At 39.4% G+C, this 16,210-nt stretch overlaps 1 protein-coding gene across 3 annotated transcripts in view; it reads left to right on the plus strand.

Moving 5' to 3' along the window:
* The first annotated feature begins 56 nt into the window (after positions 1 to 56).
* shcbp1 (SHC SH2-domain binding protein 1) overlaps positions 57 to 16,210 on the plus strand; it is a 50,305-nt gene continuing 34,151 nt past the window's right edge. The window contains exons 1-3 of one of the 3 annotated variants that reach the window (XM_039795093.1): positions 57 to 156; positions 7,078 to 7,287; positions 7,406 to 7,521. In XM_039795093.1, coding sequence (XP_039651027.1) covers positions 7,281 to 7,287; positions 7,406 to 7,521 — 123 coding nt within the window. In that variant the 5' untranslated portion in view covers positions 57 to 156; positions 7,078 to 7,280. Of the gene's footprint in view, positions 175 to 281; positions 442 to 7,077; positions 7,288 to 7,405; positions 7,522 to 16,210 lie in introns of those variants that run through there. The other 2 variants (XM_039795095.1, XM_039795092.1) reach the window with 2 other exon arrangements.

The following is a 16,210-nucleotide window of genomic DNA, read 5'->3' on the forward strand; positions in this document are numbered from 1 at the left end:
AGAGGATTTGCAGCACATTTGTTGCTGTGGGATAGATCCTAGACTTTTTGTATTGGCTCACAGGCGGTCGGATATTAGGGGGCGCGACATCCTGCCGTTGTACTTTTTTCGATTGGCTGCTGCTCTTCAGACCGGGAATATTTTGAAATTAACTGGGTGTGTGCCGTTACGTTTGTGAGTGTTTGTCAAACCGACACAACTTCGTAGGTCTACTGACTATTAGCCCATTTAAGTTTACCTATTTACTTGGCGAAGTATTAAGTAGATATTTTTAACTATCCATGGAGCAAGAAGCACGGGAAAACTCGTCTGCAGGAACGAGAAAAACTGGGGACGAGATGACAGACATGGTGGTTGATTTGGAGTCCTACGTTAAGGTTGAACTCGACATGGAAAAGAAAAGAATAGAAGTGGGGCGTAATGTGTCCGGTATAACTCAAGGTCCGTGTCATGTTGAATCTTATTAATTGTTAAAATACTCAAGCGGAAGCTAATGTCAGTGTTTGCTAACTTAGTCCGCGTCACTAGTTAGCCTAGCTAACGTTATGGTAAATAGGTTTCGCGGTTATGAAGAATTCCGTTTCAAACCAACGTTAACTTTAGTAAGTTAGGCCGGTTGCCTGATGTAACTTTAAAGTTAAACGTCAATGTAGTGTTTGGGTCGGTTAGCGTTTAAACTGTTTTCTGTATTAACATGACAATAGCAGTCACAGTTTGTGCCTCAACCAAACGCTGTTCAGTAACGTTAACTAACGTTAATTGATACAACACATAACGTTAAGTTATTTTCCTCGGTTTTACCATCCACCCTTTAACACTGAAAGACCAAATGTAAGCTTTCCAAGAATAAATCACCTGATGATACATGATAAAAATCTGGCTGTTGGTTGCAAGGGTGATGAAAATGACATTAGCATTTCCAGTGTCAGTAGTACCACCCCACCACAACAGGGTTTTCCCTGCATTGAGGAATGTTTGGAGTCCCAAAAAGGTTTAAGCAAGCCCCAAAGGAAAATCACCAGCACCAAAATGATGATGAAGAATTGAGTATAAAAATAGCAATTAAAATCTTCTCTAAATATGTTGAGAGCAATTTACCAAACAACCGTTGAACAAGCTGAACATAAACTCGAATATGAGAGCTAATCTCAGTTTTAAGTCAAGCTGTACCGGTCTCTCCTGCTGATTTATTTAAATATTAATATTTTTTAACCAGGTTTGTTTATTGGGGTTTTATTTACTCAGGCATAATTACATTTGTTTATCAAATTTTCAGAAATAACAGGAAAATGCATAGATTTCTGTCAAAGAGGTAACCGACTCATTGTCCTAACTGTATGCCGACTGATCATGCTTAGTGCCATCCCACCCCAAAGGCCCATTCTGAGCCAGGAAAAACCCTGCACTAACGTTAATGTTTCCCTAGTTTAAAGTTCATTCGGTAAGGGCTGCAACTAACAATGATTTTTATTTTCATTAATCTACAGATTTCTTTTTTTTTTTTTTTTTGTCGATTTTAATTGATTAGTTGTATGGTCTAAAAAATGTCTTTCACATTTTTCCAGAGTCCAACGTTATGTCTTCAGGTGATATAAAATACAGAAATCCTCATTGTTGGAGTGAGAACAAGATGATTATTATTATTATTATTATTATTATTGGCATTTCTTCTGGAATTAATCAATTATCAAAATAGTTGCCAATTGATTGATTAATCGATTCAGCTCACACAATGCTGTGCAGTGTGACACTTCCTTGGGACTTTATCTTGGATCTGGGCACGTTTGAGATTTAAGCTCATTCTCTGTGACTTTTTAGATTCTATGTGTCAGATAATATTCCTGCTTTTTGTCTCCTTCCCTCAGCTGATATTAACCTTTTTTAATGTTGGGTTGAGGGGACAATAGGATTACATTCTATTTCATCGACCCCGTTTGAGGACTGGTGAAATTCCACAATTTAACAACAACAAAAAAAGTCACCATTTTCTCTGATACTGTTGGTACTGGTTTCACCTGTAGGTAGAATATCAATGGAAATCAGTGGAAGAGAGTCAAGGAGCATCAAGATTTGTTGAAAAGATGGTGTTGGCCTGTAACAGTCAACTATGCCAAACATCATTATCCACAACATCATAGTTTCCCATTAATTAACTAGACTGTCATAATGAACGGAATATGTTTTTTATGCTAAACATAAAAGATCTCTCGTTGTTATTTGTGCCATTGCGTCAGCTAAGTATATCTCTCAGTCCAGTCAGTAATGCCACCCCGAATATACACCAAAGAAAAAGCCCCCACGCCTGCTGTATGCGACTCGAGCAGGCTTACACACACAGACATGCTGGAAAGATTAGACCATGTACGAGACTCATTGGCAACATTGTTTGTGGTAAGTAACTTTAATGTCACAGTATCCACTGTAGTAATCCACTAGTCAAGACACAATTTTATCATTATCAATGTTAGACAGGAAACGGATAGACTTACTGCAGAAGTTACCATTGATAATTAACAATAATCTAACGTTAGCTAAGTGACGTGTTAGCTACTGACGTACGGTCTCTTCTCTTGCTTATGTTGACTGATGTATCCGGTTGCTTGTCGTGATAATGTTTACATTAATGTATATGCACTGTTTTATATGGCGTATAACATTAGCTAATTATCCAACGTTAAATTGAAGCTATGTTGATTTTCAACCAGTGTTTGTGTCATTGCAGTTTGTTAATAGATGAATGGTGTTTGGCTTTACTTTTGCATTTAAAGGGGTGATAGAATGATTATATATGGTATTTTACACTGTTCCTTAAGGTCTCCTAATAGGGTATGTAACATTGGTTGGGCTGAAAATTGCCCGAATGCTATTTTATTAGGCCCTTACCTACCCTGTGAATATGGCTCTATTTGGAACAAGAGCTTTTCTTCCAAATATGGTATGCTCATGAATATTTAGATGAGCTGCGCGCTGATTGGTTTGAGCGAACCACATAAAAACACATTGGAGACTCGACAACAGGTCTCATATTTCAGACACTGCAAAGTTATACATTGTTTGTCAGGCTATTTCGTTATTAAATTCACTTCTGATACTTTTTTAAGCAAGAAATCAACTAGGCTATATAAAGCTCAAATATGGGTCTTTTTACGAAAATTGATGGCTAATTGCAAATTTGGTAAGACGTGTCGGACTTTAGCTAGGAGCTCTACACAGTCTGACGAGAAATTGTGAGTGGTAAAATAGCAGATGAACAATGTATACAATTTCTGAGATCTGCATGACCTAGATTCAGAAAACTACCTGATCTCAGGTCAGTTGTGTAGCCTATGTAAATGTTGGGGCGTGACAAAGAGAGAGACTAGAGCTAAATGAGGAGGAGCCGCCGAGTTGACGTCAACTAGGCGTCAACATTTGCCCGTTTTCAGAGGCAGTTTCAAATTGTGGGATTTGCAGAGGAAAGAGGTGTCAATGGGATTTTGAGGTTCTATGTGTGTCCTAGTTACCCACTAAACTGTCATTATTCAACTATGACAAGGTAAAATCGGTTTTGCATTCTATCACCCCTTTAACGTTACATGACAAAACAAGGTGCTCCAAATGTACCTTTTTTAATTCATTTAGCTAACTGTTACCTTAGTTTTCAGGTCAAATCAGATCCTTTGTAACAGGCTACAAAGGAGAGCACCTGGCTGCCTGCTTGATGGTCTTCATCAATGGGTTGAGCCCAGAGGAATTTAACTACACGAGGGCAACAACTACAGCTGTTCTTCTCAAGGCCAAGTAAAATGAAATGTTCAAATTGCGGGTGCAAAGTTTGTCAATAGGGATGTAGGAAGAGTTAGAATAGAATATATCATTATTGTGTTGATCAATAACCTGTCATAACTTTTGCTTGATTAATTTAATGACTCAAATGTATGATCTAGTGGATTTTGTGTTTTAACCATTTGTGAACTAAATCCTGTCTCGTGAAACATGCCTTTTGACTTTTTTTGCAATGTCATGACCATTCATATCTATGTGTTTATGATTAAATTACTTACAAGAGCACATTGTTTACAAGAACACAGATTATTTATAGATTCGGTTCTTTATAGATTCGGTAGCCTTTTAATTTAGCTCTCAAGTGCTCCAGATCGATGCATTTAACTTAAATAACTATGCCCCAGACCCTCACAAATGCCTGTGGGAAATGTTGATTATTATGCTACTTTGTACATTTTAAACGGGAACTATTATATAGCATTTTCAGGTTCATAATTGTATTTTGTGTATGTATTATACGGGTGGGCGATATGGAGAAAAAAATATCTCTATTTGCCGATTTTGGCTAACAATAATTAGACGATATCCTTTAAAAATGTGTTTTTAAAAGTCTGAGTTACTTAATCACTGATGATAATAATGGGCACAATGTTGAATGAAAACAGTTCTTATTTATTTTCTTTAAAATGTAAGTATTCAAGTAAAAACAATTCAAAGACATACAAAATACTAATTGAACTACTCTCTGAACTCTGAGTAAACATTCAGTTGTACAAATCTGCTGTAATGTAAATTGTGCCGCATACAAGCAAGATGACATCATAACGATAAACAAAGGGCTCTGTTCTGTAACCTTTTGCACACAACCATGTCCTTATTGAAACCAGTCCTGGAGCTGGGATAGGGCAGTGTCAGGCCAGGTTTTGATAGTCCTCTACATGGCTGTATTGTCCTTCTCACCGGGGATTTATGCTGGGATCAGGAGTAGTTGGATGTGACCTGACTGGCCCAGGTGAGGGAGAGACGTAGTTCTGTATGCTTCCTTGATGTTAGAGTATACATGGTCTAGTGTGTTCTTCCCTCTAGTAGCACAATCTACATGCTGGAAAAAAAGCTGGGGAGTACAGACTTTAAGGACGCCTTGTTTAAGTCCCCTGAGACTAGATATCGTCTTAGATTTTGGATATCGTAATATTGTGATATGACATAAGTGTCTTTTCCTGGTTCTAAAGGCTGCATTACAGTAAAGTGATGTCATTTTCTGAACATACCAGACTGTTGTAACTTATTAACTGTTATTAACTGTAAACTATTATTTGCCTTTACCCACATAGTCATTATATCCACATTACTGGTGGTTATTTATCAAAAATCTCATTGTGTAAATATTTTGTGAAAGCATAAATAGTCAACCCTACAATATCGTTGCGGTATCGAGGTATTTGGTCAAAAATATCGTGATATTGGATTTTCTCAGCCCTATCCCAGCAGTAACGTGACACGGAGTTGGGGAGAAATGACCAACATTGGCTGCCAAGATTACAGCTATCTAGCGTTTATATGCTGCTACTTAATAGTTAGCAGTAGTCTAACGTTAGATTGTAATGGAGTGGAGCAGCACTTACTACCATGTAACTACTATAGTTACTGTAGCAGTGGGTACTAATAGAATAGCAGCACTTTCAAAAGTCAAAAATCGCAGATAAGGCTTTTAAACCAAATACTACATAACCAAAAATGTTTCAGGACTAATGTGACCTGGAATTGGGGAGAATTTATCAACATTGGCTGCCAGGATTACATCTCTCTACATCTTTTACTGCCGTTAGCATGTAGCTACATGCGACAATGTTAACACCACAGTAGCTTAAAAAAACACTCCACTTAAGCCGATTCCGATTTAAGTTTTTCTAACCACTTTACAGCATACACAAATATTTATTTTCTATCTTTTCTTTAATAGAAAATTTTACATTTTGCATAGAACAGAACATTTTATGAACAAATAATCGATCGCTATAAAATAGAACTATAAATTACTCCTGGTGTGGGAAATTAACACACATTTAAAGTGCAGTGTTATGGAAGAACCATTTCCTTCTTTTCACATCCAATATCCGGTCAATCGGTGCATCTCTAATTATAACATTGTAGATATGACAGAAAATATGGAAAAGCATAATATGTCCACTTTCATTTGGATTCTGTATTGCTACACATTCATGCAAATGTTTTATTATTTGCCTTTACCCACTTAGTCATTAAATCAACATTATTGATGATCATTTATGTAAAATCTCATTGTGAAATGTTTTTTGTGAAATAGAGCTCAACAGTGTGGTTCTGGAAGTAAAAATCCCATGTACTCCATAAGGATTTTGATTATTAGCCGTATATCCATATGAGGTAGACTATCCACGAGCTAAGAGGTTTTGAAACAAAGGTAGATGCCAGAAGTCTGTATTAAATCAATCTTGTTTTGAGAAAAACATGTTTAAAATGTGGTATATTAGAACACTTTTTTTACTTACTACAGAAGTAGAAATGTGCACGTTATATTTTGAGGGTATCGGAATCGGCAACTTCTTTTGGGCTCAGCAGACGCGTGCTTCGATAACTCAATATCAATAAATGATTGGCTTACAATTTAAAAAAAAGTGTCAATGTAACAAGTAGCTTTATTGGAAAAACAATGTGTTATTTTTGCTCAGCAGTTGCAGTTGGGCTTATATGGTACATGGGCTTAATAGAATTTTAACCCTATACATGTAGATTTGTAGCTTTATTTTGTCGTGTTGAATAACTAATTTACTACCCATTGTGTTGAGTTTTTAATTATTTCACTCATCAAAAAAATAAGCGGCAGATATTTTATTCATTCGTTTTAATAACTAAATGTATTCTATTGGTTAGAATCTATCACATGGTTTATGTTTTTGCTACCAGACGGTACCAAAGTACAGTCTATGATGATACCGCCCTCTCCCTAAAACTAGCTATAAGTAATTTAGACTACTGTTTAGACAGTCCGTGTACCGGAGAGCTGCCATAACAAAGACTCAGCACTTTGTTGGTCTGCCTAATCTGTAGCATTGTCCACTCAAAAGCAATCAACTATGTAAACGGAGTCACTGTAGCATCTTAGGATAACATAATTTTCAAGAAGTACGTTATTTTTAGAGTCACAAGAGATATATATTTTGTATCTCCAAATGGGTCAGATATTGGCATGCTAACGTTAACTTTGTTAGTTGGTTCAGTTGGCAACACAACAGTTAGTAATATATATATATATATTTTTTTTTTCAACAGCTCTGTTTCAGAATGAAGAGGAGGATGAAGATGAGAGTGATAATGATGATGAAGATAGTGGCACAGACCATTTTAACTCTGAAAATTCAGGGACTAGGCTGCAAAGATGTGAGCGCCATGGAGCTGTGAATTCAAGTCTTCCTGACACCTTCCAGACCAGCCACCTGCTGTTCTATGAGAGATTCAAGGCGTACCAGGACTACATGCTCGGTGACTATAGACAATCTTTAATATTCAGACTCAAGTATAATATAAATCATCATAACATGAGTCATTACATTCCTGATTTCATGTACTATTGTGTACATTTGTATGTATTTGTGTGTAGGAGACTGTAAGCCATCTGAGGTAAAGGCCTTCACAGCAGACTACCTGGAAAAGGTGGTGGAACCGTGTGATTGGTTGGCTCTGTGGTCTACTAACGTCTTTGATGTCCTGGTGGAGGTTAGACCAACTTTCAGACATGTCTCTGTTAATATTGTAAATGCTGCGTTTCCCCTATGCTTGTGAATTTTGAACTGCAAGTGATGCACTAATGTGAGTCTCTAAACAAAGCACCTTTCTTTGGTTACTTTACATGTCTGTATTAACAGTTGAGTTGTTCTTGTGTAGCATAAAAGGACTACAACTGCATTTCGTTGTATGACTATAAAAGGACCTTTATACAGTTTAAACTACAAATAATAAATTCTAGTAGATAATATGTATATTAACCTTTTACACAATGAAAAGTGTGTACACAGTGTCAGTTCTAAACACACAGGTAAAAAAACAGACAAACGTCAACAGAAAAAAACTCTCAGACATTTCATACATGCATTACAAAAAAAAACTAGAACTGCAAGCAGTTATGACGGGGCCCAAGCCTCCGATGCCATTCGCCTCCGATGCCATTCGCCTCCGATGCCATTCGCCTCTGATGCCATTCGCTTCCGATGCCCCGGGGAACCGCGCCAGTCGCCCCCGATGACCCGCAAAGCTGCGCCAATGCGGGACCCGAAGCATTACGTCGGGGGGGCAAACGTTGGTGAATATCGAGAGGTTTGATGCACGAGGTCTGCGGTACTCTGCCGTTGCAAATGTAGTGGTTAACAGTGCCTCTCCATGCATGCACAGAGTACCTTTAACAATTCTTTACCATAAACAAACTTCTTAACCCCCCGGACCACAGGGGACAGCAGAGAGAAATGAGAGGGTGGAGGCGGGGAGGCAGGTGTGCTGGTTGAAAGAGCAGGGGAGGTGGTCAGGTTGTTGTAAATGGTGTCATAGGCGCCAATTGATGTTTTCCTCCGAGGGTGCTCACAGGCGCACTACGTTTAAAAAAACAAAGTAGTCAAAAGTTGTTTGCATTTCAGAACCTTAGGAAATGGACAGCGGCCGACACGAGCACACGCGCCTATGAAGTCGATAATAATGCCGTAAAGTAGGCTTTCAACTCAGGACAGAGCCACTTCTCACAAATACAGATAGGATTGGAGATGAGAAGTTTAACTGACACGTAACCGCGATCAACTTTGTGGGAAATTAAGAATCAATGCCACCGACATAACCAATCACACTATGACAGACTCTCCACTTAGCTCCAACTGCAATGTTTAATAATTACACGGTATCAGGGTATATGAATGGTGTTGATTTTGGATTGAAAAAGTGGGGACCTCAAGTTATTTGCTGCTAACATTTAATGTGGCCGAGATATGATATGATATGTGTGTGGTAGCTAGCTAGGAAAATTTGTTTTGTCGTCAAATGCGCATACTTTAACGTAGCAAAATTCCTTCAATAACTTTTTGTCAGGTCCATCTGGAGATGTTATCTACCAGGTTTCGTGCAGATTGGTCGTACGGCCTAGGACGAGTTCGAAAAAGTTGGTTTTGCACGTTGCGCGAAATTGCGAAAAAACTTTTGCGCGGAAATGGGCGTGGCCTATATCAGGTAATACAGATTGATTCAAGGAACACGTGAATGTAAGAATTTCTAATGTGCAATGTGTATTGTGGGAGTTAATGACAAAAAAACATTATAGCGCCACCTAGTGGTCCACATGTGTAGGTTTTGGTAGGTGTGATCCATGGCCCATCATCCATCTACCCTGTAAATTTAAAGTTGTTCACATTGGTGAATCTAGACTTGGGTCACATTGGGTCCCATAGGCCACGCCCACTTCGACGCCTCAGTACCCCACTGTAGGGTTGGCCTCAGGATTGGCCCTTGATGGTACCCTTCAAATTTTATATAAATCAGATGAGCCGTTCATGAGATATAAACTTTTTGTAGTTGTAGCGCCCCCTAGAGACCAATTTTCGTAAAACGCATGGGTTACCTCCAGAGGGTCATGCCAAAGAAGAATCTAAAGTTTGGGGTTGATAGCATTTATTTTGGCTGAGATATGGCAAAGTTGGTGTTTTCATAGTTAGCTACACAAATTTGTTTGTGCGTATATGCGCAATTTTTATCTTACAAAAATTCCTTTTATAAGTTTTGGTCAGGTCAGTCTGGAGATACAACGGTCCAAGTTTCGTGCAGATCGGTCGCACGGTCTATGAGGAGTTTGAAAAAGTAGGTTTTTGATAAATCACGATTTTTCACGCATAAAAGTCTAGGCTGAAATGGGCGGGGCCTATATCACGTGATTCAGTTGGATCCAGGGAACAAGTACATGTAAGGTTTTTGAATGTCGGGTATACGGTGTGGGAGTTATAGGGCCAAACGTGTTTTTGTCTGCTATAGCGCCACCTAGTGGTGGAAATGGGTCAATTGTTGCGCCTGAGGTCCTTGCGAGGTTTTGGACCAGTCCTGAAAATGGCAACCCCCCACCATGTACGGTTTAGGCTGCAGTCGGAGTTTTAGGCGGAGAAGAAGAAGCGGAATAATAACAATCCTTAGAAAAACAATAGGGTTCCACGCTCCGCTGGAGTGTGAACCGCGTTGCCTTGCAACACGCGGTTCCCTTGCCCCCTCGGGCTTGGACCCCTAATAATAAAAATCCTTAGAAAAACAATAGGGTTCCACGCTCCGCTGGAGTGTGAACCGCGTTGCCTTGCAACACGCGGTTCCCTTGCCCCCTCGGGGTTGGACCCCTAATAAAAAAAAATCCTTAGAAAAACAATAGGGTTCCACGCTCCGCTGGAGTGTGAACCGCGTTGCCTTGCAACACGCGGTTCCCTTGCCCCCTCGGGCTTGGACCCCTAATAATAAAAATCCTTAGAAAAACAATAGGGTTCCACGCTCCATTGGAGCTGTGAACCGCGTTGGAGGGCGAGACAGTCTGGTCCGGCTGCTTTGCAAGGGTTTTGTTGTGTAAACAGCCGTTGAACCGGTCTTTCCTGAATGGAGAGTGTTGTTGTTGTGGAGGGGGGAGTGATGAACGATCCCTGTCGATTATTTTAGTAATTGAGTATTCTACCGATTAGGGCTGTGCAATTAATTGAATTTCGATTTGATTTTGGCTCCCAACGATCACCAAAATAGTATAATCGAGAAAAAACGATTATTTTGCCATGTTCTGTTTTGCAAGAACACTCTTATTTTGTCTTGTGTTCTGAGTTTTGTTGTTAAACTGTATGTAAATGAGCAGGGAAGTTAAATCACCTTACTCTAAGATACCGTCTATGTGCTGGATTTTTCCTAAGGTTAGCTAGCAAATAAGCCCACTGACGGCGACATTATTGATATTTTGGCACAATGTTTAGTAATGACAGTAGTAGTGGTCATAGTGAGTGAACATGTGATGTGAGATGCACATTGTGTTATGTCTGTGGAATTGTTCATTAGCTGTGTAATGTTATGTGTGATATCTGTAAAGCTGAACCGACTCACAGTAGTAAAACAGATTTTATTCTGATCCAAAGACTCTTTCTGTGAGATAAAGGACACTAACAGATTATACCCTGGACACTATCCAATATATCCAAATGTTAATGAGTAATCGTGTTAAATAATCGTGATTTCAATATTGACCAAAATAATCGTGATTGTTTTTTCCATAATCGAGCAGCCCTACTACCGATTGTTCCATCGATTAATCGAGTAATCGGATAACAAATACTTTTGTTTTATGAAGAGCAATAATATACAATAGTTTGGTTTAATTTTTGGAAAAAGCAACATTTTTATTGCCTACATTGCTTATAATATCTTTCAAAAAACTAAATCTATTAAGTGCATTTAGTGCCATATTACATTGTTTTTAAAGAAAACATTTTCTGAAATGCAATAACAACCTCAAACTAAGGCATACATAAACATTACCGTAAGTTGTGCAACTTAACTTTCAGAACTACAAGTTTCAACCTGAGACTGATCTGTATATAGGCCTATAAGTTTCATTTATATATTTGATTACAATGCTACGCAGCTCTGTGAAACTTATGCTAGTAGATCGTTGATCAGCTGTTTCTCCGTGAAGAGAGAGTGAGAGGAAATGGTGCGCAACAGTCACCTTTTTTTCCCGAAGGGATAGTCAACAAGTTGGCTCTTTAGATCAAATTGTGGTGCGCAGGGTATGTATGTTTTTAACTGGCTACACCTGCTGCGCACACATGCCGTAGGATTGTGTGAGTTACAGGTGAGACAGAGAGCTTTTGTTGTTTGTTGTTTCTTCAGTTTTTTGGAGCCGGCACAGAACCAACACACAAACTCTCAAAAAGAAACTGTCAATACGCTCATTGACAGTCATTAAGTCGTTTCCTGTATATTTGTAGTTTAATTAAAAAGAAATATAGACACTTTATGATCCATTTCGATTAACTCGAATGTGTAGTTAACATCAACTTGTTTAAATGAAAATCAGTTTTCTCCTTAAAATCTGCCGATGCTCCCCTCTGGGCTCCCATAGTTCCAAATGGGCTCAGCCCTCCCCTGTGCTTTTGCCATAGAGACACACAAACATGGCAGTAGTGTTGTTTTTGGCGGTTTGTTTAAAATTTTTGTTTTAGTCTAGTCTTTGTGTCAAGCTGTCATTTTTTTTTAATTAGTTTTAGTCCCGTTCCAACTCTTTTTAGTCTAGTCAATTTTCAGTCGACTAAAAGTCTGAGCATTTTAGTCAGAATTATCCATGACTATGAAAATTGTATTTTAGTCTCTTTTTAGTAATGCAATTCTATTTAAAGTGCCCATATTATGAAAAAAAACACTTTTTCTGGGATTTGGGGTGTTCTTTTGTGTCTCCATCCATGCTGTTTTGAGTGAGATACGGTTTCTGAATGTGTCCTGCTTTCAGTCTCCTAGTGAGCTGTTCAAAATCGGCCTCGGAATGTGACGTCACAGTCCGAAATGAGCTGGCTAACCACAACCGTTAGCTCGTAGCGTTAGCCGGCTAATGCTAGCGTTAGCCGGCTAACGCTAGCATGCTACGTCGTTCTCAATAGCAAAGCACTGCTACAACACACACAAGTTCACCATAATCTACAAAAGAACTACTTACATGTGTGCCCTCATTTAGAAGTCTCCCAGCTAATCCTGCCTTGTAACTGACCAAAGTTGGAGAAACAGGTTTTCTTTTACTGTCTCTAGAGTTAGCTAGCTGACATGCTCTACATCTGAGCTACTGCGCATGTGCGAGTGCAATCAAAGATAATACAGAAGAAGAAGATGAAAAGAGGTCTCACTCTGTAGCTAAAACAGAAACCAGGTGAAAAGAGGATCTGCAGCAGTGAGAGAGAGAGCTGTGCAGTACAACAAAAATATGTTGTTGTTTTTTTTTTTTATTAAACCATGTAAACCTATTCTGGTACAACCTTAAAATACAGTTATGAACCTGAAAATGAGCATAATATGGGCGCTTTAACCCAGTCAACATAGTATACGTACCTAGTAGTATAGACAAAACAAAACATTTCTTTTAGCCAAACCCATTTCAAACAAGGTTATCTTATATTATTGTTACCTTATATACTCAAGAATACATCCATTCCAGACATGGAAGACTCTCTGATTTGAATTTACAACATATTTATTTTACCAACCAAACATGTTACAAGTACACACACATACATTTAAATAAAATAGGATCACATGACAATGCCAGAAAAAAATGTATACATTCAAGTTGTACCTCCTTGTGGCAAAGAAACCCTGAGCACTAGTTGGCTTGTCCATCTTCTTGGGTGGGACTTGCTTCACTGGTGCCATTTCTGGAATCTAGCACAGGAATAGATACAATGTCAGGACAGATGCAGCCTCTGGAAAATCTAACTGTTGTAAATATTAAGTAGCATAAATCATTGCTATGATTTTTACTATAGTAAATCAATCTCTGAGTGAGTGACTTGACTGTCCGTAAAAAGAAAAAAAAAAGTCTACATAATGAAAACAGAAGTAGTCTAAGCAGTAGTTTCGGGAGGCGTGTTAATGCCAATACCATTTGTTTAAATGTATGTATTGGTCTAGAATAAAGTATTCGTGTTGTTGATGCCAAATTCAGTTCAGTGTGATTGAAATGTGAATGACAAAACTAGCTACAGTATTTGGCCAACAGATTACCATAGATTTAACAAATTTAACCATCTTAGTGTGAAATAAAGTTTTACTGCTCAGCAGAGACATGGAACAGGCCTCTGCAGGGAGTCAGGTCAATGCCAATAAAGCGCTCATAACTTGTTTTCATGCGTACTCCCGTACAGCTTGCATCAGGTGTTAAAAACAACTGTACCAAAACACGGAATTGGACTGCTATTTAACGCGACTACGAGACGTGTTCACAGGTTATGAAACCTCAATTTAATACTGCTCGATAGCAGAGCAGCCCGCCACGCGGACAGCAGTGTTGCCACAGTTACTTTTGAAAAAGTAACTTAGTTACTTTTACGGTTTACTGTGAGGCAGCTCGGCGTTGCCAGTAGTCGGGATCTGGTTTATTATGGCACGAAAGAGAGCGAGTCAACAGTGTTTAAGGGCAGCATTTCCGCTACAACATAGGCCTACTGCCCGACCAACTTCTTCAACTCTCCCCCACTTACTGGTTTTGCACCGATGTCTAGCTTTTGTTGTTTGGGTGGTGGGGGACCTCCTTCTCTCTGCTTCGCACCACCTGCTGGAACTTGCTCTGTAAGTTTGACTGCAGTGCTGCGACTCCAAATGGTTCCAGTGCAAATTTGACGTAGTGTTTTCGTAGCTAGATAGCACTTTGTCGCCACCAGCACACAGTGTACAACGAACCTTAATATTGCCATCTTTAGCTGACACAAACTCAAAATAGTGACTGTATTTCCAGCTAGAAAGCGGCGGTCCTCTCCTCCCTCCATTGTTGTTTACGTTTGCCTTGTCGCGTGGTACACGCGGAACTGTCCACATGCTGAAAACGTGACCTGTCCTCATGCTGAAAACGTGACTTATCGCATACGTGACTTTACTCCCCGAGACGCAAGAAGAAAGCAAAAATATATATTTTTACTAAGGAAAATGACAGAAATGGTAACGCACAGTGACTTGGATAAGTAACTTTAATCTGATTACTGGTTTGGAAATAGTAACGCGTTAGATTACTCGTTACTGAAAAAAGTGGTCAGAGCACCGGCAGAAGGCTGAGAATGGTCACCGGGAGTGTCTGGTACAACCTGACTATGCAAACACAATTTACAGCAGAGTATGCAGATCCAGTCAATTCAGCGCCAGCTGTATGTGTGTATATACAGTGCCTTGCGAAAGTATTCAGCCCCCTTGAACGTTTCGACCTTTTGCCACATTTCAGGCCTCAAACATAAAGATATAAAACTGTAATTTTTTGTGAAGAATCAACAACAAGTGGGTCCCAATTATGAAGTGGAACGAAATTCATTGGCTATTTCAAACTTTTTTAACAAATAAAAACTGGAAAGTGGGGCGGCAAAATTATTCAGCCCCTTTACTTTCAGTGCAGCAAACTCTCTCCAGAAGTTCAGTGAGGATCTCTGAATGATCCAATGTTGACCTAAATGACTAATGATGATAAATAGAATCCAGCTGTGTGTAATCAAGTCTCCGTATAAATGCACCTGCTCTGTGATAGTCTCAGAGGTCCGTGTAAAGCGCCAGAGAGCATCATGAAGAACAAGGAACACACCAGGGGCCGGACGATACTGTGTGTGGAGAAGTTTAAAGCCGGATTTGGATACAAAAAGATTTCCCAAGCTTTAAACATCCCAAGGAGCACTGTGCAAGGGGATAATATTGAAATGGAAGGAGTATCGGACCACTACAAATCTACGAAGACCCGGCCGTCCCTCTAAACTTTCAGCTCATACAATGAGAAGACTGATCAGAGATGCAGCCAAGAGGCCCATGATTACTCTGGATGAACTGCAGAGATCTACAGCTGAGGTGGTAGACTCTGTCCATAGGACAACAATCAGTCGTATACTGCACAAATCTGGCCTTTATGGAAGAGTGGCAAGAAGAAAGCCATTTCTTAAAGATATCCATAAAAGTGTCGGCAAAGTTTGCCAAAAGCCACCTGGGAGACACACCAAACATGTGGAAGAAGGTGCTGTGGTCAGATGAAAACAAAATCGAACTTTGGCAACAATGCAAAACGTTATTATGTTTGTTACGCGTAAACACAACACCGCTCATCACCCTGAACACACCATCCCCACTGGCAAACATGGTGGTGGCAGCATCATGGTTTGGGCCTGCTTTTCTTCAGCAGGGACAGGGAAGATGGTTAAAATAATGGGAAGATGGATGGAGCCAAATACAGGACCATTCTGGAAGAAAACCTGATGGAGTCTGCAAAAGACCTGAGACTGGGACTGAGATTTGTCTTCCAACAAGACAATGATCCAATACATAAAGCAAAATCTACAATGGAATGGTTCACAAATAAACATATCCAGGTGTTAGAATGGCCAAGTCAAAGTCCAGACCTGAATCCAATCGAGAATCTGTGGAAAGAACTGAAAACTGCTGTTCCCAAACGCCTTCCATCCAACCTCACTGAGCTCGAGCTGTTTTGCAAGGAGGAATGGGCAAAAATGTCAGTCTCGATCATGCAAAACTGATAGAGACATACCCTGCCGGCTTACAGCTGTAATCGCAGCAAAGGGTGGCGCTACAAAGTATTAACTTAAGGGGGCTGAATAATTTTGCACGCCCAATATTTCAGTTTTTATTTGTTTAAAAGGTTTGAAATATCCAATAAATTTCGTTCCACATC

This window comes from Perca fluviatilis, chromosome 3, assembly GCF_010015445.1.
Source record: "Perca fluviatilis chromosome 3, GENO_Pfluv_1.0, whole genome shotgun sequence".
Taxonomy (NCBI): Eukaryota; Metazoa; Chordata; class Actinopteri; order Perciformes; family Percidae; genus Perca; species Perca fluviatilis.